The sequence below is a fragment of the Plecotus auritus genome (assembly GCF_963455305.1).
Source record: "Plecotus auritus genome assembly, chromosome: 1".
In the NCBI taxonomy this organism is placed as follows: domain Eukaryota; kingdom Metazoa; phylum Chordata; class Mammalia; order Chiroptera; family Vespertilionidae; genus Plecotus; species Plecotus auritus.
This window is the reverse complement of record NC_137770.1, coordinates 56,315,975-56,341,307: the sequence shown is the minus strand read 5'-3', so window position 1 is coordinate 56,341,307 and position 25,333 is coordinate 56,315,975. Positions and strand designations below refer to the sequence as shown.

At 40.2% G+C, this 25,333-nt stretch overlaps 1 protein-coding gene across 1 annotated transcript in view; it reads right to left on the bottom strand.

Moving 5' to 3' along the window:
• ADAM10 (ADAM metallopeptidase domain 10) overlaps positions 1–25,333 on the bottom strand; it is a 186,661-nt gene extending 161,328 nt beyond the window's left edge. The window contains exon 1 of the mRNA XM_080675408.1: positions 24,994–25,333. Coding sequence (XP_080531534.1) covers positions 24,994–25,048 — 55 coding nt within the window. The 5' untranslated portion in view covers positions 25,049–25,333. The remainder of the gene's footprint in view (positions 1–24,993) is intronic.

Here is a 25,333-nt window from a genome sequence, read left to right as displayed (position 1 = left end):
CTCCCTTGCAGGCCTGGTCCCTCCCAACTGCCCTCTCCTGCTAGCCTGATCACCCACAACTGCCCTCCCCTGCTGGCCATCTTGTGGTGGCCATCTTGTGTCCACATGGGGGTGGCTATCTTGTGTGTTGGGGTGACGGTCAATTTGCATATTACCTCTTTATTATGTAGGATGTGTCTCTTTCCCTCTCTCAGTCTCTCCCTTCCTCTGTCTAAAATCAATAAATAAATAAATAAATAAATACCAAAAAAGGAAAATCTGAAAGTGTTTTGAATTGACTGCAATGAGCATTGAGGGAACCTTATGGGTTGATGTAAATGTTCTATATTATGATTATAATAGTGGTTATATGACTATATCCATTTCTCAAAATTAATTGTTGAATTTTAATTTATTGAATTCAGACCTCAGTAAAGCTAACTAAATTTTTTAAAAGAAAAATGTTGAGTCAACATTTTTTGGGTATTAAGTATTTGACTTTTTTTTTTTTTACTTTTCCCTAATTTATAAAACTTTTCAAAATAAAAGTCCAAAATCAAAGACAATTCTAAACATTCCAACTTGTCCTCTTTCAGTAAAATAAATGAAATCAACAGTCTACTTCGCTCCAAGAATTAAACATCCTGTAATGACTCATTATTCATAAATAACTATAGCTTTGTTAATAGGACATATGTAGTACGAGATGAAGGAAATAATAAAAGAATAAGTGACAACCAGTGATCACAGGTACAAAAAGAAAAACATTTAGAGAAACCAAGCATTAAGGAAAAATATCACTTGAGACAGTGACAACTACACTATTTCAAGAACTTCTTAGCAGTACTGAAGGTCCCAACTAAAAGCTAAGAAAACCTGGGATCCACACCACATGTTCAAATAACAAATTCATTCATTATACATTCCCACTGAGAGTGGGAATTTGTTAATGTTTCAGCCCTTACCCAATTAAATATTTTTCTATGTACAGCATTTTGTGTTTTCCTGACACCTTGCTATTCAAACTCTGAGGGATGAGTTATATGGGCATATCCTGGGAAATTACTGGCAATGCAGAATCTTAGGCTCCTTCCCCTCCAATCTACTGATCCCCCAAAGTGACTCAGGCTCTACCCAGACCTACCTGATTCCCAGAGTGATATGTATACACATTCAAGTTTGAGAAGCTCTGCAACTTTTCTGTATACAGAAATTCCTTCACTTTTACTAGAAGCTATTTCTTTTTCTCCATGCTTGCTTTACTCTAAGGTTTTAACGGCATATTAACAGGGCTAGTTACCACTGGTGCTACCATTTAAACAAAAAATACCTTAACTAATGTCACAGGTAATGTACTGATTAGAAAAAGTTCCCAAATAATATATAACTGAGATAGGCAAACTATAACCCATAGACCTATTTCAGCTGGCCAACTGATTTTGTAACATAGCTATTTACTCATTCATTTACATATTTTCTATCACTGCTTTCATACTACAACGTCAGAATTGAATAGGCAGAGCACTGCAAAATAGGTATCAAATCTGCAGGAAATCACTTAAGCATTTAGTTTCATTAGTATTGACTGATTATAACCCCTCTTTTTTCTACTCTGCAACAGCTCTAACCTAAGATCCATATTCTGTTGTAGGGGATTCATGAGCCCCTTGATTTTGCATACAAATTTCTAAGAATATTCTTTGTTGTGTGTGTGTGTGGCTGGCACTTTGTTGATTCTGCTTTTCATATTTAAATAGTTTGTTCATCTATTTATAATTCTATCTTTTTTTTAACTTTACTACATAACCACCAAACTATGCTGAATAACTATAACTGAGGACTTTTTCACTTTGTTCCTAACTTTAATAAGAATATCTTTAGTTTTTCACCATATAACATATTCATAATATTATGTTAAGGTCGTTTCTTCCCATTTCTATCTTAGAAATCTAATATTTTAAAATTCACATGAAAATCTGGCTAAAAGACATTTATTTTTGTTTTTTTAAAAAAGCTCACATCTTGCCGAAACCGGTTTGGCTCAGTGGATAGAGCGTCGGCCTGCGGACTGAAAGGTCCCGGGTTCGATTCCGGTCAAGGGCATGTACCTTGGTTGCGGGCACATCCTCAGTGGGAGGTGTGCAGGAGGCAGCTGATCGATGTCTCTCTCTCATCGATGTTTCTAGCTTTCTATCCCTCTCCCTTCCTTTCTGTGAAATATCAATAAAATATATATAAAAAAAAAAAAAGCTCACATCTTAAAATGAAAAATTAAAAATCGAAAACTATATATGCTTTTTAAAAATGTATTCCATTTTTTCAAAATGTACATTGATAGCTTGTTATGTATAAAAAAATAACCTGACTCGATAAACTTCAAGTATTAAATGATGTTTCTAAATTGGATATAATAATTTTATTGAGCACATTCTATCTGCCAAGCCCAGTATTCTACATTTTCATTTAATCTACCCTAAAGTAAGAACTGTCAATCCATTCTAAAGAAAACTAAGGTTTGAGAGAGATATAAAAACCTCAAGGTCACAGAGCAAATAGGAGGCAATACCAAGGAGATTATTTTGGTTTCAATGACTTTGTGATTTTGCTAAAATAATTCTATTACCCTTATCATAAGCAAGGTAAGTCACCATTCACATTTCTGATGTGACTACAAAAAACTGAAAAGGAAAAAATTATCAAACACAGCACATGGCAGGGACCTTTCAAAACCTAAACTGACATCTACCTAAAATGTGGAAAAACATGTAAAGAAATACCAAAGAATGTACTTTTTATAGACCAAAAATATATGTATGTATGTATACCCTTGATTTCCACAGCTAGTGACTGAAATTGGCACAGTTTACTCTATAGGAATCCATGCCAATCTCCAAGCCTTGCACTACTTAGCTCAGTCAGACACCACACAACTGCCTGTTCTCACATGCAGAGTCTGGACCTACTCAATTGAGATTTGTTCTTATACTCTAGCAACCAGTCAAAAGCTCAAAAAATAGGGATAGAAAGCAGCTCTATCATCAAATCTCACTGATGCAGTTAAATATTCACCCATCTCCTCAACACCATCTGAACAGAGCTTGACCTCTGATCTACTCACCTTTATATGTATTCTCCTTGTTACAGATCTCCTGATTTCCTAGTTCTAAGCTGCATACTTATCTACTCTTAATTCCTAATCAACTATTCTATTCCTGATGCTGTTACTTGCTAGACTCTCCCAGGTTCTATCAATCCAAAAATACATATGCCCTAATACTAACAATACCATTGCTTCTACAATATCAAAGTAGTACCAGATAAAAATAGGAATACAAGATTTTATGTTTCCTGCAAATCATACAAAGGAAATTTGACCCAGAATCTTTAGATTTTTTTCCGTAAATACTGAAGCATTCTCCATTATGATAATACCCAATTCTCATACAACATTCTTCTACTTGAAGTAATATTCTATTACTTGACAATAATACTGGAACCTCTATCACTTTTATCTTCATTAAGACTAATCAGGTGTCCCCAGAAGCCAGTAGTATATACCATAATACCCAAAAAAATTCATGTGAAAAACACCAACACTGCTCTGCCCCTCCAATGTCACCTTTGTACCAGAAATACAGGAAAAAAATCTTTCATAATTGTCTGAAAGATACATACTGGCAAAACTTTAGCAAGCAAACATGTGCTCAGTTCAGAATCCATGTCTACAGTGATGTTTCTGATTAGAGGAGCCTAGTTCAGAACACCAGTTTACATGCCAGTGTCCTAGTTGCAAATGGAAGGCTGGGAATCAGAATTAGGGAGATTGAATTCATAAGGCTGAAAATGGGCCAAACACAGCAAGGTTCAGAAGGCTCTGGACAGTCAAAAACTATGACAAATAAGCCCTCTTTGCTTCCACTCTTGCCCCTTATAATCTATTTGTCATACAGCAGCCAGAGTAATGTTCAAGTAAAGTCATATCATGTCACTACTCTGCTGAAAACTTTTCAAAGGTTTCCCAATTCCTGAAGTCCTAACCATGGCTTACAAGGCTGAACATGATCCTTAACAGGGACTCCATTCCCCCACTCAACTCTATTATCTCTCACCTTATCTTCTACCACTTTCCCCTTATTGTGTGCTACACCCACATTACTTTCCTTATTGTCCCTCTACCTAGAATATCTTCCCCAAAGCAGGGTTAGCTGCTACATTTATTCAAATATCTAGTCAATTTCTTCAGAAGCTTATTCTGATCACTCTATCTAAAACCATATTGTCCCAATCATTCTCATTCAATATCCTGCTTTAACTTTCTTCATATTATTTTTCAATGACATATATCCCTCCACCACTAAAATATGTTTCATGAGAACAAGGATGTTGTTTTGTTCAATGATGTACCTCAGTACCTAAAACAGTCAGAAAGCATGCTCAATAAATGTTTGCTGTAAGAATTGATGAATCCACCCCAATGTTTCATTGGAAATTTCCATTTTCATTTGTATTTATAAAGAAAACTGATAAGAGAGCCATAAATCAATCATCCGAAAGTGTGTGATCCTATAATACCCAAGAAGTATCAGAATTTCTAACAGGCCAAGCAAGCATTTGCAAAGTCCAATTGATTAAAAATAAAATTATTGTAGATTTATTTACTAGATATGTTTTTTAAAATCTTCTACTAATGCTATGAGTGCATTTCAGATATTTATTTTTGCAATTATTCATGCAACTTTCATAACCATTTTGCATGACTTTCCAGTTATAACTCTCATATCCCTCTAGCAACTAAGTTTTTCAATAACCATGGAAGTATATGGTCAGCATCTTAGTTAACATTATGTTCCAACCGTTTAGCAAGCATTTCATTTATTTATAATCATAGGTTAGAATCCCACTTTTGTCACTTATTAGTTAAATCATCTTGGACAATTTACTTATTTCTCTATGCCTCTGTTTTCCCATCTGAGAAATAGCAATACCTGTACCAAATAATGTTGTTATATAAATTAAATTAATAAAGAACTTAGAATAATGGATAGTACATAAGAAGAATTCTTCAAATTAGGGCTAAATTAATTAATGAATATATTATCTCATTTAACCCTTGTAATAACCATATAGGGCAAGTATAATTAATTTCAAGATCAGGCACAGAGAGGTTAAGTGACCCACCAAAAACTACAAAAGTTCCTTTTAACTCTAAAATTCTGTGATTCTAAATTTACTCCAAAATGAAAATGGGTTTTTAAAAGTTTCATCTTAACAATAGAGTAAATTTTATTGGGTACTAGAGGCCCGGTGCACAAATTTGTGCACAGGTGGAGTCCAGCTGGCCCGCCCGATGGAGGCCCATCAGGTCAGGTCAGTGGTGGGAGGGGCCGTGGGAGGTTGGCTGACCAGCCCCACCCCCGATTGGGGTGTTGGGGGCTGACTGGGGGCGGGGACAGCACGGGGGAGGGGCTGCAGGTGGTTGACCAGCCGGAGGGGGGGCAATCAGGGCCCGGATCAGGCTGGTTGGCTGCCACAGTGCACGTCATAGCCACTGGTGGTTCCACTGAGCTTTTATATATATACTAGAGGCCCAGTGCACGAAATTCTGAGGTCCCTCAGCCCAGGTTCCTCAGCCCAGCCAGCAAACTCTCGCAGTCCAGGAGCCCTCAGGGGATGTTTGACTGCCGCAGAGGCAGGAGAGGATCCTGCCACCACTGCTGTGCTCGCCAGCTGTGAGCCTGGCTCCTGGCTGAGAAGTGCTCCCCCTGTGGGAGTGCACTGACCATCAGCAGTCAGCTCCTGCATTGAGTGTCTGCCCCCTGGTGGTCAGTGCACATCATAGGCGAGCTGTTGAGTGGCCTTAGCATATCATTAGCATATTACACTTTGGTTGAACTGACAACCAACGACTGGACACTTAACATATTAGGCTTTTATTATATAGGATAGACTATAGAGGCCCAGTGAGGGGGACGGGGCCCTCAGCCCAACCTGCACCCTCTCGCAGTCTGGGACCCCTCAGGGGATGCCTGCCTACTGGCAGTCAGACATCCCTCTCGCAGTCCAGGACCCCTCATTCCTTACCACCCACCTGCTTGATGCTCCTTATTGCTCGACTCGCTGCTCCCTAGCCCTGCGGCGGAGGCAGGAAAGGTTCCTGCCACCACCGCTGCACTTGCCAGCCATGAGCCTAGCTTCTGGCTGAGCAGCACTCCCACTGTGGAAGCGCACTGACCACCAGGGGGCAGCTCCTGCATTGAGCACCTGCCCCCTGCTGGTCAGTACGCATCAGAGCTACTGGTCGTTCTGGCTGTTCCACCATAATGGTCACTTAGGGTTTTATTACATAGGTAATCAGAAAACCATGGAAATAGTCTATATTTCTCCTTTTAGTCCAATTTTTACAGTGAATGACAACAGTTAAGTGCTTTAAAAACAACATTTTTTTAAAAGAACACATAGTAGTTGAAAAAAAGTAACTTAGTTTTTATAGAGAAAATTCTAACTCATTCAACCTACCTAATTTTTAAATTAACAGGGCATATAAAAACACTCAATGAGCAAAACAAATACTAACAAAAATAGTAGCTTCATTCCATTTTAAAGTCAATTAAAGTGCCCTAGCTGGTGTGGTGCAGTTGGTTGGAGCATCGTCCCATATACCACAAGGTGGCAAGCGCAATTCCTGGTCAGGGCACATACCCAGGTTGCAGGGCACTTACAGAAGACAACTGATCAATGTTTCTCTCTCACATTGATGTTTCTCTCTCTAAAAGCAATAAAAAGCATATCCTCGGGTGAGAGACAAAAGAAGTCAAGTAAAAAGATTTAGAAACTGAGCATTTCCAGACTTTCCAGAAAGTAAAATTATTAGTACAGTAATCTATTCACTCAACACATACATAATGGCACTTATCATATGCTTGATGTTGTTTTAGGTGCTGGGAGCATCGCAGTGGACAAAACAAAGTTACTGACCTAATGAAGCTTTATTCTAGAAAAGGAAGACAGACAATGAAACAAGTAAATAATTTGGGATGGCTATAAGAGGGTCATTGCAGGGTAAGCAGAGAGAATGTGCGAAGGAAGGAGTTAGTATTTTCACATGATGTAATAGAAAGACCTTACTAACGTTTGAACAGAGATAAAGTACTTGATGCTACTGAACTGCACACTTAAAAAATGGTCATAATGGTCAATTTTATGTTATGTGTATTTTACCACTATTTCAGAAACGAACAAGGAGAAAAACAGAACAGGACCTCTGAGGATGTGTATGTATATATCATGTAGGATCATGCAAGCCACAATAAGTAATTTAGTTTTTTTAAAAAATACTAGAGGCCCGATGCAAGAAATTCATGCAAGAGTAGGCCTTCCTTCCCCCTGCTGCCAGCATCGACTTCCCTCGCAGCCCCAGCTTCATCCAGAAGGTCGTCTGGAAGGACATCTGGTCTAATTAGCATATTATGCTTTTATTATTATAGACTAGAAGCCCAGTGCACAGAATTCGTGTGTGGGGTGTCCCTCAGCCCAGCCTGCAGCCTCTCCAATCTGGGACCCCTCGAGGGATGTCCAACTGCCCACTTAGGCTCGATCCCACCAGGATTGGCCTAAACGGGCAGTCAGACATCCCTCTCACAATCCAGGACTGCTGGTGCTCAACCACTCGCCTGACTGCCTGCCTGATTGCCCCTAACTGCTTCTGCCTGCCATCCTAATCACCCCCTAACCACTCCCCTGCCAGCCTGATCGATGCCTAACTGCTCCCCTGCCGGCCCAATTGGCCCTAAATGCCCTCCCCTGTCGGCCTGGACACCCATAACAGTCTTCCCTTGCAGGCCTGGTCGCCCCCAACTGCCCTCCCCTGCCGGCCCAGTCACCCCTAACTGCCCTCCCCTGCCAACCTGGTCGCCCCCAACAGCCCTCCCCTGCAGGCCTGGTTGCCCCTAACTGTCCTCCCCTGCAGGCCTGGTTGCCCCCAACTGTCTACCCCTGCTGGCCTGGTTGCCCCCAACTGTCCTCCCTGCTGGCCCAGTCACCCCTAACTTCCCTCCCTGCTGGCCCGATTGCCCCTAACTGCCCTCCCCTGCTGGCCTGGTCATCCCTAACTGTCCTCCCCTGCAGGCCTGGTGCCCCCCCCAAGTTCCCTCCCCTACAGGCCTGGGTACCCCCCAACTCTCCTCCCCTGCAGGCCTGGTCACCCCTAACTGCCCTCCTCTGTAGGCCTGATCGCCCCCAACTGCCCTCCCGTGCAGGCCTGGTCCCTCCCAACTGCCCTCCCCTGCCGGCCATCTTGTGGTGGCCACCTTGTGTCCACATGGGGGCGGCCATCTTGTGTCTTGGGGTGATGGTCAATTTGCATATTACTCTTTTTTTTAGCTAGGATATTATAGATATTCCCAGTGTGGTTCAGTGGTTCAGTGTCAACCTATGGATCAGGAGGTCACAGTTCAATTCCCCGTCAGGGAACATACTTGGGTTGCTGGCTCAATCCCCAGTAGGGGGCGGGGGGGGGGGGGTGTGCAGGAGGCAGCCAATCAATGATTCTCTCTCATCACTGATGTTTCTACCCCTCCCCCTCTCCCTTCCTCTCTGAAATAAATAAAAACATATTTTAAAAAAATTTTAATATAGGGTGCCAAAAAAATATATACACACTTTTAACAGCTGACAGAGCAATTGATGTTTCTTTCTTTTCAGATTTAACTCACTGGAATTAATAATTATTCAAAGTGTGTATACATTTTTGGGGACACCCTGTACTGAGCCACTGGATGGGGTTTTACTAATTTTTTATTTTGTTATTATGTGCTTTATTGAGATACAATTCACATAACATAAAACGTATCACTTTAACCAATTTAATGTATATAATTTTCCAGTAGATGGTTTTGACCAAGTAGCTTTTGAACAGGATTATACTGACTGCTACACTGAGAAGAGACTGGGAGAACAAGAAAGCATGGAGAACAGTTAGCAGTTTTTATAGTAATTAAAGTGAGATGGATGCTGGCTATGTCAATCAGGGTAGTTAGTAGTGGAGCTAGTGAGAATTCATCAAAATCTTCATATACTTTGAAGGAAGAGCTAACAGGATTTGCATGGTGTGAGAGAAAGACAGGAATCAAGAATAACTCCAAGTTTTTATCAAATGAAGAACAGAGCTCCCACTTACTGAGATGGGGAAGACTATAGGACAAAAGGCAGCGTTTAGATAAGGGAATCAGGTTTGTTTTGGACATGGTAAGTTTGAAATGCCCACTAGACATCTAACTAGAGATGCAGCTGGGATACAGGAGTCTGGAATTCAAGGGCTAGAGATAAAAATATGGGGGTCAACACCATATTAGGGGTTATTTAAAGCAATTAATAAGTTAAATACAGGCACAGAAACTACTTTTCCAAAGGTCTGTTGCCATTTAAATTAACATATGATTTGTGTTCCATAACATAGACTATTTTCTTTCTCTAATTTAAGTTCTTTATTTACATGAAGTAGGTTTGTGTGGAAAGAAATATAGCCTACAAATCTAGGAATAAAAAACAAAACAACAATCAGGGAAAAAAAAAATTCGTGTTCTGATGCTGAATATAGAGCTGGAATTTATCACCCATGCAGGGCAAAATGAATGACATGGAAGGACTCAAAGGACAGCAATCTATAACTCCTTTTATCCCTTCTAATAAAGAATAGAATACCCACTGGAGACATTCTCACATTAAGTTTTTAACAATGGACAAATAGATCTGTTACCTGACGATGATGAAAATAAAATACATTTAACCTAGAGTACAGTATGATGTTAGTAATCTGATATCAATGGAAAATGATAGCTTCCACTGAGAAAAATTTCTAGATAACTGAAGTTTACCTATGTACCAAATATCTTTCCATTTGAAACATTACTGATTTTTTTTCCTCTACCTTATCACCTTCTTGAGCTAGGCTCATCCTTATTAACATCTTAATCCTAAGAGGTCATACTGATGTGATAACCCCAATACTATTATATGTTACTAGAGTCCCAGTGCATGACATTGGTGGGGAGGGGTGTCCCTCAGTCCGGCCTGCGCCCTTTAGCAATCTGGGAGCCCTCGGGGGATGTCTGGGGAGCGGGCCTAAGCTGCAGTCAGACATCCTTAGCGCTGCCGCAGAGGCAGGAGAGGCTCCCACCACCACCACTGCGCTCACCAGCTGTCAGCCTGGCTTGTGGCTGAGCAGCGCTCCCCCTGTGGGAGCACACTGCCCACCAGGGGGCAGCTCCTATGCTGAGCTTCTGCCCCAACAGTCGTTCCGGTCATTGGGTGTTAACAGTCTCTTAGGCTTTTATATATATAGAAGATTGTGCCATTGCCTGCAGTTCGGAAGCCCCACAATCAATCGCCCTGCAGAGGGAGGCCCTGCCCACCCACCGCAGTGGGCCTCCCTCTTTGGGGCAATCCATCGCGGAGCCCCCCCGACTGATTGCCCCACCAGCCGGTAGCCTGAGCCTCCCTCTGTGGGGCAATCGTGCAATGATGACGAGGCCCCCCCACCCCCGACCAATCACATCAAACCCGCCTTGGCTGGCCTGGTGCCAGTGTGTGTCATAGCTCCATCCTGCAGTGTGGTTATTTGGCCAGTTATTCCTCCTTCCTCGACTATTTATTATACCTATACATAATGTATAACAACAGCATTTATATTCTGGTCCTTAGTTGTAGTTGCCAGAAATCTGGTCTTCACAGAGCATACAACAAATTTACATTATACCTAGTACTTACAAACTTCATGGACTGTTTAAACATCTCCAAACTTAAAAGAGAAAATAATCTTCTTGTTTATATAAGACAATGTCCTTAACTTTATGAGATGCATACTAAACTGAAGTATTAGGGGTACAACTTACTTTCAAATGGTTGGGGGTGGGGGGGTGTTGAGCATATTAGAGAGAGAAAGCAAATACAGCAAAAGATAACCATTAACAAATTTAAATGAAAGGTGTACAAATGTTAGTTGAACTATACATACTGCTAATCTTTCAGAAAGTGTAACAGTGTATATCAAGCAAATGTCTATGTGTAAAACTAGTAGAATAACTGTATTGGACCTATAAGATGGAGAAAACAGATTTAAAATTTTAGAAGAAAAGTCAGGGGAGGGGAGTAATGCAATACCAAAAAATCACCTACATACAAGAGTAGAATATGACCAGCAGGTGTAAGAAGTAGAAAAAAGTGTAACCTAAGAGAGCTTAGGCAATTTCTCCCTTTTTACAACTAAGAACAGTATAGCTGTCCCTCAGTATCCATAGGGGATTGGTTCCAAGACCCCGCAAAAAAACAAAATCCAAAGATGTTATATAAAATGGCACAGTATTTGCATATAACGTATATTTGCATAGAAGCTACAGAAGGGAATGGCTACACATCACTTCATTTGCATGGATTCAGCATAGTGCTCAGTACATGGCAAATTCAAGTTTTGGAACTTAAGATTTTTTTCCCCTGAGTATTTTCAATCTGCAGTTGGTTGAATTCACAGATGCTAAACCTACAGATATACAGGGCCGACCATATTTTTATTTCCAGTAACTTTTCAAAGTCACCATTTACTAACAATAATCTGCCTTAAAAGAAAATTATTTTTCCTGATTACAAAAGTGATTACTATAAAGATATATATCTTACACCTCACCATCCAGAAATTTAGTAACTATCCTCAATTTTTTAAAAATGAATATGTAAATTTACCTATTACCAAACTGAAATGATATTGTGCATAAATGTTCTACTAGTATAAGGTTCTTTCCCCACTTGATTGCAAACATTTTCTAATGTCAAAAAACAAAAATAGCTTGTAAGAACTTGACTAACCAAAAGTCAAATGGCTCAAATACTATCAGTACAAAGAACCTAATTATGCTCTTGGTAAAATGATCCAATATTTCATGCAATGACAGAATGTGACAATCTCATTATACTTTTTAAGGCATGAGATATGTTTCTAAGAGGTAGTATAGTGTTTAAGAGCATGAATTCTGGAGCAGGCTAACTATTTTCAAATCCTGGCTTCCCCAATTAATAGCTATATGACTTTTCTGACCTTGAATAAGTTACCGTCCCTGAACCTGCTCCCTTATTTGTAAAATAAGTATAACAGAACCTATCTTATAGAGATGTTGCAAAAATATTGAGTTAGTACACAAAATGCCCTAAGAACAGTGCCTGGCACTTAAGTATCCTATAAGTGCAAGCTATTTATGATTTATTTTCCATATTCCATGGGTAGGTAGCATCTTACCTCCCAGGAACACTTGCAAACAAACTCCTGAATCCAAAACCTACAATCTTCATTCCAATCTAAATTGAAAGTAAAAATTTCAATTTAGGGCAGAAACAGAATGAAAATTACATTAACATCAGGGGAATAATACAATCAACAATCAGAGAATAGCTTCCTGATGATGGGCCAATGTCATCATCTTTGTGTGGAATACAAAATATTATATAACAAACTAGAGGCCCAGTGCACAAATCCTGGCCTCCAGGGATCAGGCCAAAACTGGCTCTCCGACATATACCGAGGGGTCCCAGATTGCGAGAGGGCACAGGCCAGGCCAAGGGACCCCACCAGTGCACGATCGGAGCCGGGGAGGGACGGCGGGATGGCTCCAGGGCGTATCCAGACCATCTCGCCCAGTCCCAATCAGCTGGAGCCCAGCAGAAAGCTAACCTACCAGTCAGAGCGTCTGCCCCCTTGTGGTCAGTGCACATCATAGTGACTGGTCGAACGAACAGTTGGGATACTTAGCATATTAGGCTTTTACTATATAGGATAAGCTTAATTTTTTTCTCTATGTCAAAGAAAGTTGATTCTGCCCTAGCTGGTTTGGTTCACTGGATAGAGCAGCCGTGGGCAAACTACGGCCCACAGGCCGGATCCAGCTGTTCTATCCGGTTCTCTTGCTCTCCCCTCTGCTCCTTTACTTTGAATTTATATTAGTTCACACAAACACTCCATCCATGCTTTTGTTCCGGCCCTCCGGTCCAGTTTAAGAACCCATTGTGGCCCTTGAGTCAAAAAGTTTGCGCACCCCTGGGATAGAGTGTCAGCCTGCAATCTAAAGGGTCCCAGGTTTGATTCCGGTCAGGGGCACATGCCCAGGTTACAGGCTCCATCCCCAGAAGGGGGAGTGCAGGGGGTAGCCTATCAATGATTCTCTCTCATCATTGATGTTTCTATCCCTCTCCCTTTCTCTCTAAAATCAATAAAAATGTATTTTTAAAAAAGAAAGTTGATTCTACAATCTTAATAGGAGAGAAAAATCTATAAAAATGTTTGACATTACAGATCTCCTTATTTACCGAAAAACTTAATTACAATAAATGAGAGGATGTGTAATAAGACTGGCACATTTCCATTCCTCAGAAAAACTCCTTATGATCAAGCTGTTTTCAACAGATGTTTCACTTGTATAATTTTAAAATTAGGCACCAAGAGCATTTTACCCCAATATAAAAGTGTATAGTATTTCCTTCCTGCCCTAGCCAGTGTGGATCAGTTGGTTAGGCACCATCCCATGCACCAAAAGTCTGCCAGGTTGCCAGTTTGATTCCCGGTCAGGGTACATGCTTGGGTTGCCACCCAATCCTTAGTAGATGACATGGCATGCAGGAGGCAGCCAATCTAAAGTTTCACATTTCATATAAATGTTTCTCTCTCTCTCCTTCACCCTTGCTTTCTCTAAAAATCAATTTTAAAAAAAAATTTTAAGAAAAGTGTATTTCCTTCCTAAGGAACTTAGTTATCAACTGTCTTAAGCATCACACAGTGTTGACCAATGGTTCTTGTATTTGACTAGAGGCCCAGTGCACGAAATTCATACAGGGGGGAGGGGGGAGTCGCTCAGCCCAGCCTGCACCCTCTCACAATCCAGGACTGCTGGCTCCCAACTGCTCACCTGCCTGCCTGCCTGGTCACCCCTAACCACTCCCCTACCAGCCTGATCAACGCCTAACTGTTCCCCTGCTGGCCCGATTGCCCCCAACTGCCCTCCCCTGCCGGCCTGGTCGCCCCCAACTGCCTTCCCCTGCAGGCCTGGTCACCCCTAACTGCCCGCCTCTGCTGGCCTGGTTGCCCCTAACTGCCCTCCCCTGCTGGCCCAGTCACCTCTAACTGCCCTCCCCTGCAGGCCTGATCCCCCCCAACTACCCTCCCCTGCAGGTCTGGGCCCCCCCCCAACTGTCCTCCCCTGCAGGCCTCGTCACCCCCAACTGCCCTCCTCTGCTGGCCTGGTCACCCCTAACTGCCCTCCCCTAGAGGCCTGATCGCCCACAACTGCCCTCCCTTGCAGGCCTGGTTCCCCCCCAACTGCCCTCCCCTGCAGGCCATCTTGTGGTGGCCATCTTGTGTCTACATGGGGGCAGCCATCTTTGACCACATGGGGGTGGCCATCTTGTGTGTTGGAGTGATGGTCAATTTGCATATTACCTCTTTATTAGATAGGATATGTATTCACTATGATCTTGAAGTCCATATACCATTAACAAAACTGTTCTCTTATATATATACCATTAACAAAACTGTTCTCTTATATAGGCTTCCAGGAACTATCATGTTCTATATTTCAGTAATATACTTAAGTGCCTTTACTGCACTCTTAGAAACACTACTTCTACAACACGACCTCATACTTAAGCCACAGTATCCATTTCTTCACTAGAAACCAGTCAAATAATTTTCTAAAAGTGAATATCTATACCTAACAGTTACAAGGAAAAGTTCAAGATAAGAGGGTGTGTCTATAATTAAAAGCATATTTCAACACACCAACTTTTTTCGAGATAAGCTAGTCTCTAAGAAATAAAAATAAAGCTAGCTGACTTAGAAGTGAAAGTAGTTTTTTTATTATAAACTAAATCAATTACAAAGAACACAAAGCATTAATGATTAAAACCTACTAAATGTGTTAAATTTCTACCACTGACTTATGATACACAACTTAAAAATCCAAAAGTAGAAATGTGTACATAATTTAGATTCCTATGCTAATTTGAAATGCCTTTATACCATTTCAAAAAAGTGTAGACACAAGTACAGACAGTAACCCATAAAAAGGACTGTGACATTCACCCTACCTAAACACACACACACACACACACACACACACACACACACACACACACGCTCTGGATCCAGCCATCCATTACCTTATCTACCCCAGACCCTGCATTTCATCCTAAACCCATTCTTATTACTTCATCCTTCTCCCATATTATATCCCAAACCATCTGCCTCTGCCTCCTTCCAGGAAATCTGGATGTGCAAATAAAACAATTCTGCCAACTGTTTAGTGTTATTGATAACTAGAGGTCCGATGCATTAAATTCATGCAAGGGGCTCGGCCCTCACAGCCCTGACTTCATCTGGAAGGTCATCCGGAAGGATGTCCAGAAGGTTGTTTGGCTGTCCGGTCTAATTAGCATATTATGCTTTTTATAGGTTATTATAGACTAGAAGCTTGGTGCACAAAATTTGTGCACGGGGGGTGCACACTCTCCAATCTGGGACTCCTCAGACATCCCTCTCGCAATCCGGGACCATTGGCTCCTAACCGCTCACCTGCCTGCCTGCCTGATCACCCCTAACCGCCTCTGCCTGCCTGCCTGATCGCCCCTAACCGCCTCTGCCTGCCAGCCTGATAGCCCCTGCCAGCCTGATAGCCCCTAACTGCCTGTGCCTGCCAAGCCTGATCACCCCTAACCTCCTCTGCCTCAGCCCCCGCTACCATGGCTTTGTCCGGAAGGACATCTGGAAGAACATCCGGAAGACATCCGGTCTATCAGGTCTAATTAGCATATTACTCTTTTATTAGTAGCATCCCTCCAGTTGTGACAACCAAAACTTTCTCTAGACTACTTATAAATATTTTAGTATCTGCTTTGTGTATACATTTTAACTACGTTAATTTCTTTTTTAAATATATATATGTTTTATTGATTGCACAGAGGAAGGGAGAGGGAGAGAAAGAGATAGAAACATCAATGATGATAAGGCTGCCTCCTGCACACCCCCTGCTGGGGATCGAACCCACAACCCTGGCATGTGCCCTTGACTCGAATCGAACCCGGAACCCTTCAGTCCGCAGGCCAATGCTCTATCCACTGAGCCAAACGAGGTAGGGCAACTACATGTTAATTTTTTACAGGACACAATACTGCATAAATACTATGATGTAAGTTCTTAATAATAGGCATTTTAAAAGATTGAACGATTAATATTAAAATGTGGTAAAATTATGGAGAAAGAATTATGGATTTTCTTAATTTCTATTTTATGATGTTTGCTAATGATGTTCTGGTACTTCAACTTTGTAAAATACATTTTACCCCTCGATATTTTGCAACTAATAGACTGCAAACAAAAGTAGGCCTGGAAACACCATAATTATGATAATATTTGTATAGCAGTTTACAGTCTCTTCAGCATCCCATTTAACTCTTAGGAAATGAGAGAGCAAATTAATATCTCACTCAACACGTAAGTGTAGGATTCTATCTGTATTCTTTTGAAAACAAAATCCAAAGTTTATAGCTCAAAATGTGTGTATACCCTTTGCCATCATCAATAGAAACAAAGATCAATGGAAAGAAATTCTGCTCCACAAATGGTTATATTAAATTTAGCTTAAGGTCACATTCTTTTTGTCTCTGAAATAGAAAGTTCACAATTCACATATCATCAAGAGTATCAAGCATATTCTTGAACTAAAGAGTATAATTCCAACTTAAGGACAGTAAATATATTATTTGTAAGTAAGAATATACTTCTTAATATATTAAATCTAACTTCTCCCCTCCACTCCAAATTCACCAAACTTCTATCTCCCAACTATCTGGAGCAGTGCTTCCCAAATGACTAGTCACAGATTACTGAAGGGTTGTACAAAGTTTTAATCAATCCCCAACAAAAGTATAAGCATGTAAGCAGGAAAAAATCCCAGACTCGTAAAACATATCCCAACCTATATCCTTCTATCCAAATTCAAAACCTTAGTTATTTTCAACTTCAGATACTGAAGTCCTCAAAGTTTATTAAGCCACATCTTCCAATGCAACAGCATATAAGATCTAAATTCAACAACCGAGTGAGCCCTCAATAAATTTTATCTTCACATTAAACATTTGCCAAATTTTACCAATTTTTCTTCCATGTCATTTGTTCTATCCTAATTTATTTCTACAATCACTACCTAATGCAAGACTCAATCACCCAGTTCATCAAGCAGCTTATTTATTCCTTATTATATCATATCCCAACTCCTCAACATGAACTCCAACCAACATTCCATAATACTCTGTGTCACAGTTACTATTATCTAAAATATGAATAATTAGAATCCTGGTTATCCTGCCCCAGTTAGAATTTCCCTTTATTTCCTGCCATGGACTCTCCATTCCAGGCAAGTAAACTTACAAGCATCTTATTATACTATAAGCCATTCCCTTATATCTCTAAAAAGCTTTCCCCAACTGGCTGATGTCCCTCCAGCTTAATAAATCCTCATTTCAACTGCAATTACAATACATAAATAGAACTAGAACTATGTGACTTCATGACTCCTACTAGCTGCAGACATACAATAAACTCTGATGACTAAAGAGCATGTTCTCGCTGTACATTCTCACATTGTTTAGTTGGAATTGTAGTAGCTCAGAATAAATTCACCCAATTATCAAAGGGAATCTAAATTCCTGAGAACTGTTCCCAGCACTGCTATTTCCTGCAACCTAGCTAGGACAGAACCACCCCCACCAGTACTAAGGAAAAGCCTTCAAACTCCTGATAGCAATGTTACTACCCTCATAGGAATCTAACTAGTAAGACTATTAGTTTTTCCATTTATCCTTAGCATTGCTTCCTTTTCCCAGTATAAAAATTGACAGCTAAACAATCAGAATTACCACTACTGTATTTTTTTTTAATATATTTTATTGATTTTTTACAGAGAGGAAGGGAGAGGGAGAGAGAGTTAGAAACATCGATGAGAGAGAAACATCGATCAGCTGCCTCCTGCACACCCCCCACTGGGGTTGTGCCCGCAACCAAGGTACGTGCCCTTGACAGGAATCGAACCTGGGACCCTTCAGTCCGCAGGCAGACGCTCTATCCACTGAGCCAAACCGGTTTCAGCACCACTACTGTATTTTTATTCAGAATAATAAGACTTTTTTAAAAGTTGCTTGGAAGAATCTCTAACATTAAATAAATCAACTCCTCCTTTAAAAAAATACACACACAAACAAAAACAACAGAAAAACCTGGGACTCTACCCAAGCAGGTCACATTAAGATGCTTATGTGAAAATAGATCAAATGCAAATCAATTCCTACAATTTTAGTGTCTGCCCTTGTGACTTGGGGCTCGTACTGGAAATTTCTGTGTGTTTTCTGTCCACAGCCTTTCATATCTATAATTTGTCTCCCCAATTAGTGGCCATATAGGCGCCTCACTGAAACTTCATGTTAGCAGCTATGACCAATGATTCCCCTTTCCTGCACCCAAACCTTTCCACACACACAAACTCCATTTTTGGTATTCCACATCTATATATATAAAAGGCTAATATGCAAGTCCATGCACAAATTTCGTGCACCGGGCCTCTAGTCGACTATATTTTAAGCTAAACCATCCCAAAACTATACCTCCAACTTTGCCAAAATTTTTCTATTAGAATGTGATACAATTCAAAGACAGACTAGAAATTTAACTTTATACAAATCACAAAGTCACCAACTGTAACACACAACAGCTACTTACTGCAAACTAACAATAAAACACAGTATCAGCAACCTTTGTCGTCTACCTTTCACCTAATCTTTCCTTTAAATACAGAGAATACTTCTTAACTTACAACTTACATTCCTGTAGAGAATATTACAATTGCACATCTTAGGGTATGTTTAATATCAATAACCTAATATATTAGATTCAGATCAGAGTACTTAAGATTCAAATCTAGGAAATGATCTACAGGCAACCAAATGATTGTGCACTTTATTTGCTGTGTCTTCCTGGTTATTTATCAATTTCTTCTCTCCACTCTACCTTGCCTCACTTTAAGTAGCAAAACAATACAGCATGACCCCAGTTGTTCAGAATGTAAGACTAGGGCAACCTCAATACTAAACTCTATAAAGCCAAAACATATACATTAAAAAAAAAAAAAAAACTTATCTAAAGCTCATGTATTCCACTTTACATACAAATGTATCAAGCATGATTATTTATAGTTTCCCCATAGAAAATATAGTAGAAACAATAAATTAAAAGATGATATACTCAAGGTTTGCAAGAAAGCCAGGAAATCTAACCCAAAAGTTGGAAATACTATTAACACTAGCTACAGGAATGAAAAGCACCATCACCAAGAATGCCCATTTCAATTGTTTCTGAAAAAATAAAAAATAGAAACTACAACAGAACCCAGAATAGCAGTTGAGCTTATACTAAACCTCAATCATTTAAGAAAATATTAAATTCAGCCCATAGTAAGAACACAGTAAATGTGTACATCTTAGGGAAATTTCCATAGGAATAAAAAAAACAGCCACAATTTTAAGCCTGGTCCCAGATTTGTTATATGGGAATCTTCTCATATCTGAACCTGTCATCTCCCAACATTTTAAGAAAAATGTAACTTGTTGAATTTATTGCTTCATTTCAATGTTCTTTATTTCAAAAGCATAATTTATATTTATAACCCATTCCTCAAGGGGAAAAAAGCCTTAGTTGGGTTTTGTTTCCTGGTTTTTGTTTGGTTGGTTTTTGGGGGTTTTTTTAATTGATTTAAGAAAAGAAGGGAAAGATAGAAACATCAATGATGATAGAGATTCAATGATCAGCCGCCTCCTGCATGCCCCTCCCTGGGGATCGAGTCCACAACCTGGGCACGTACCCTGACAGGGAATTGAACCATGACCTCCTGGTTCATAGGTCCACAGCTCAACCACTGACCCAAGCCCACAGGGCCCTAAGTTAGTTTTTATTGATATGACCCTCAATCAATTTTCTAAGTCTTATCTCAGTAGGAAAGAAATGATTTATTATTTACTAGTATTTGCTCACTGAGATCAAGATATTTAGAAAAACTAACCATTCTTTAAGATCTTCAAATTGTTGGTATTATAAAAACAGGAATTTTAAATATCTGATAACCTAATGCTAGATAAAATTATGTCAGTTTTATTAACAAATTTTTAAGACTATGGAAAAATAAATTACAAAAAATATACAGGGTGTCCCAAAAACATGTATACACACTTTAACAGCTGACAGTTCAATTGTTGTTTCTTTCTTTTCAGCCACACTAAGCTTTCTTCTTTTTTAAAAAAATATTTTTTAATTGATTTTAGAGAGAAAGGGAGAGGGAGAGAAGAAACATCAATGGGCTGCTTCCTGCATGCCCCCCACTGGGGATTGAACCAGCAACCTGTGCCCTGACCATGCAAGAGGTCAACCCTCAACCACTGAGCCCCACCGGCTGGACCAGACTAAGCTTTGAACAAAGGAAATTCATTCTAAAATGCTACTGTTTGAAAATGCAGTTGAAGTACAAACAATGCCTTTATAAATTACTCTGAGTATACATTTTTTGGGGGGTAGGGGGAGAGACACACAGGATGTCCCCAAAAAATGTATACTAGTAAACATTTTAACAGCTGATAACTCACTTAATTTTCACTTCTTTTCAGGTTTAACTGATTTGAAATAATGGGTGAAGCCAGACTAAGCTTTGAACAAAGAAAATTTATCCACCAGACTTTTTTATGGGGATACATAAAAAATAAAGTTTTCAGAACAAAATCAGCAACAGTTGACAAATTGAAGACACACAAATACAGAACAAAATGATTCTTGATGTCTGCCATTCCATTGCTTCATGGTATCAGCAATGCCTGGACCAGAACGGTCATCAGTTTGAAAACAGGCAATGACACACACACACAAAAAAAAATTTATTTCTGTAGATTCTTTCAAATTTTAAAAATTAACTGTATGTTAATAAACACTGACTTTATAATCATTCAAATTGTGTATACATTTTTTGGGACACCCTATATATTAAAAGCTGGATAAGAGGTTGCAGTCAAAAAATAAGCATTTTTTTAAAGTTTGAAATCATCTATGAAAGATTAAGTCAAGGCAAAGATGTGAATATCATTCCTACAGGACCCAGGCAGGTAACAAAAATGAGTGAAATAGGCCATTTCTATTACCCACAGAAATGATGGGAACTGCGTTGACTGGTAAGCACATGCCCAGTCTAAAGAGGGCAGCTACTGTTCTACTACTCTGCAGACAATGGGAATGCAGCTAAGTAATGCCTGGATGTTCAAGTCTTCCCAAAAATCAAGAAATCCATAAATTTTATTGAGAAATTTCCCAATTTTTCAATGTCGATCACTAGCTGAAACTTACAAATACTGCAAATCAAACAAAACAAATCTATAGGATGGTTTAGTCCAGAGGGCACTTCTAAACTAATGTGTGAAAACTGCTTTCATAAAACTATGAGAGGGTAATGAGTAAAAAATTCAAGCTTTGAGGTCAAACAGGCTTGTGTTTGAATGAATGATGCTAAAAAATTATTTCTTCAAGCCTGTTTCTTCAACAGTAAATATCACCACTCTCATAAATGATGAAAAACTCCTAAAACAATACCAGATACACAACACACATTACAGAAATAGCCCTTACTCTCCCTACTTAACCCTGCAAGTCCTTAGGAAAATTTTAAATATATCAAATAATAACACCCTTAAAGACCTTAAAAGTTATAAAAAGGACATCAGAAAACAGAGATGCCTGCCATGTTCATTGCTCTCAACCCCTGCTACTCAGAGAGGTCCTGTAGAAATACAGAGAAGATACTGTTAACTTAGGGCAGCGATTTCCAGCCTTTTCATCTCATGGCACACATAAACTAATTACTAAAATTCTGTGGCATACTGGTTGAAAATCGCTCACTTAGTGGATGGCTTGAAATGGGCCTTCTTAAAGTGCTACAGCTAACTAGATTGTCAATCTTCTGTTAAAAAAGATAAAGAATCAGAGCTCCTTAAAGAAAAGACAAAAAAAAAAAAAAAAAAAAAAAGACTAAATGTCTGTCTCTTTTATTAATTTCATAGACCTTTACTTGCTGGTAGAAGTGGAAGAAGTAGTTTATACTTTTAATACTTTGGGCCAAACTTCCAGAAGACTTATTTCTATAGAATCCATGGTACAAAGCAAAGCATTTACACCAGGTTTTTAAATATTAAAAATGTCATACTCTACAGTTCATTTTATGTATAATATCATCAAACCAAAACATGTACTGCTACAGCTAAAATACCTTTGGACCTCTCAAACTACTTAATTTTTTAAAAAAGAAAAGACATCAACTTGCAACATATCTGTGTTAAAAAGTAATATTCACATATTCATAAAAATTCTTTGGGCTATATTTAATAAAAATAGGTCCAATAAATTTCTAATGTAGTTACAAGTAATTTTAAAAAGCATTTTATGTATATATTTGAGTATACGTCTACATAGACACTGAACTCTAGAAATTTTACAAATATAGCATAGGCTGGGACATGTGCTAGAAACAGACAGCATTAGAAAAGTTTAAATTTTATAATTTCAAACACTTTATCTCTTCCAGCTTCCATCATATTAGGAGGAAAAATAATTAATACAAAACAGTGATTGGTAAGTCAGAAAGGGGGAAGCAATTAAAAGGCTTTATTAAGTACCTAAAAATTATTTACACTTTAAAGTTAAACCCTATTTCCACTACTAATTCTCCTAATCTATACAAACATAATCATCCTCTCATACATTAAAACAAATACAGAATTTCATTTTAATATATTCTATTCTACATATCTCATCATGTAAACTTCTTACAAACTTGATCATAAATATCTCAGAACAGATGAAAAAACTGTATTACCATAAAATTACAAATATCGCCATGTACCCAAAAGCTACAATCTTGATGCTGATTTTAAAATCAAATACTTGTATTGTTTTTTAAAGTTCTGCTTAAATGTTAAAAAGTGTAACAAACCTTTTAACCACTGTGTAATGCAAAATGACAGTTTATAAATGATTTCAGAGTTCTGAATTTAGAAAATGTCTGTGTATCTGCCCTGACCAGGTAGCTCAGTTGGTTAGGTTTCGGGTTCTATCCCGGGTCAGGGCACTTACAAGAATCAACCAATGAATGCATGAATAATTGGAACAACAAATCAATGTTCATCTCTCTCTCTCTCTCTCTCTCTCTCTCTCTCTCTCTCTTAAATAAATAATTTTAAAAATAAAAAGTTACTGTTAAAAAAAAGAAAATGTGTAACAAGAGTCTTAACCCACAAAGATTATGCTGTTACTTTACTTTTTTTTTTAACCCTCAGACTACACCAGTTTTTATTCTTACTGTTTAAATCTTTAAAAATAAAGGACAGTTTATAAACTACATCAGTAGTTTAAAGTATCTCAGGTGTTTGTCTTACTTTTTACTACCTCATATAAATCAGTATCTAACGCCTTATAATCACAAAAAGTGAAAACTGACAGAAAAGTGATTTACTAGAAGCCCCATTTAGAAGGTATATACAAATGTTAAATGAAAAGTTCTAATAGAGGGTCTCTAGCACAGGATACACTAAATATCTACTAGAAGCTCTTAATCCAAAATGTATTATCTAATAAATGAACACCACAAACTACAGCAAAAGTTTACCTACAAAGTTATCAACCTCGGGCTAAGTAGAATACAGGACAAAAAAAAAAAAATATGCTTGGCTCTCCAATCATAAGTCAAAGTGACAGACAAAAGAACAGAAACTATATATACTACATGAAATATTCAGATATTTTTTTAATTACCAAATTAGGTTATACTCATCCAAAGCATTCCAGAAATTTTTTCAATTCAATGCTTTAAAAATACATTCGAAGTTTTTAAGTATACTTTTTAAGCCTACCTAAAATAAAGCATTTACACAACAAAATGATGCAGCTGGTCCTAGGATACAATAGAAACAAAAATCTTCAAAACCCACGTAATCAAGAGTGTATGTGCTTTTAGTAAATATAACTCCAACTTGGGGGTCAGGGGTTGCCGCTGTCTTGACAGCTACCCTGTCTGTTCCACCTGGGAGTTTAAGAAAACTCTTCAAAAGTTGGGCCACCCATCGACCGTCGCTCTGAGAGACCCAAGCCAGCCTACAAAATAAAAGAACATCCCGAAACGGCTCACCTTCTCCCCACCAAACCCTTTCCCCTGGGCAACAGAATGTTTTCACTGAACTTAAACACACCCTCCTGCGAACCCTCTCCAAACACTCTCGGCTCAGACAACCAGGAGACCACGGGTACCCCTCCACCCGTGGCCCCTCTGTAGAACCGGTCGGTCTGGACCGCCACCCCTGGTGAAGAACAATTCACCAGCCCGGCCGCACAGATCCCGCAACTTCCCACGAGCCTGCGCCGCGGTGCAGACTCCGGAACCCGCCGCCGGGCAGGGGATGAGGGCGGAAGGGTGCGGGTGAGGATGAGCGCGCTACCAGGACGGCAAAGACCGCTGGCCCGCGGCGGCTGCCCCAGAGCCAGGCAAGCGGGCTGGAGTGATGGAGCCACTGGCCTGGGCTCCACGGCTCTCTCCTGGAGACCCGGATCTCCCAACTTTGCTTCTCTGGGAGGCGACCCCCACATCCCCTGCCACCGGGGCTGTAGAGGGCGGGGAAGGCCTCGCCGGAGGCTCGGAGCCTCCTCGGCCCACCACGGAAGGGAACGCGGTCAGGGTACGAGGGACAATAGGGAGTGGGGAGCGCTGCGCGCCTGAGTGGCGCCGCCGGCCGGTCGGGCTGACTGACGCGTCCGCCGCGCGGCACCAGTGGGCTCCGCTCGGCCGGGCCGCCGCTGCCGCCGCGCGGTCCGCGGGGGTCACGGCGCCCCCGACACTCCGGGTCGTGCCTCACCTCCCAGCCCCGCCGCCCAGGAGAGGAGCAAAATTAACACTCTCAGCAACACCATCTTCCGCTGCCGCCGCCTCCTCACGGGTTAACAGCAGCACATCGATCCGGAGGGAGAAGCTGAAGGGGCTTGGTCCGGAGACTCCACGGGAAGCCGGGACCTCCCGCCGACCGGAGAAACGGCGAAGCACCTCCCTCTCGCTCCACTTCAGGGGCCCGACAGGCTCCCAGTTCCTCCAAAACAGGGACCTCCCTCCCGCTTGTTCGTTTCCTTCCTCCCTTCCCCGCTTTCCTTCCCTCGCTCCTTTCCTCTTCCCTATCTCCCTCCCCCAAGCCCGGGACCTCC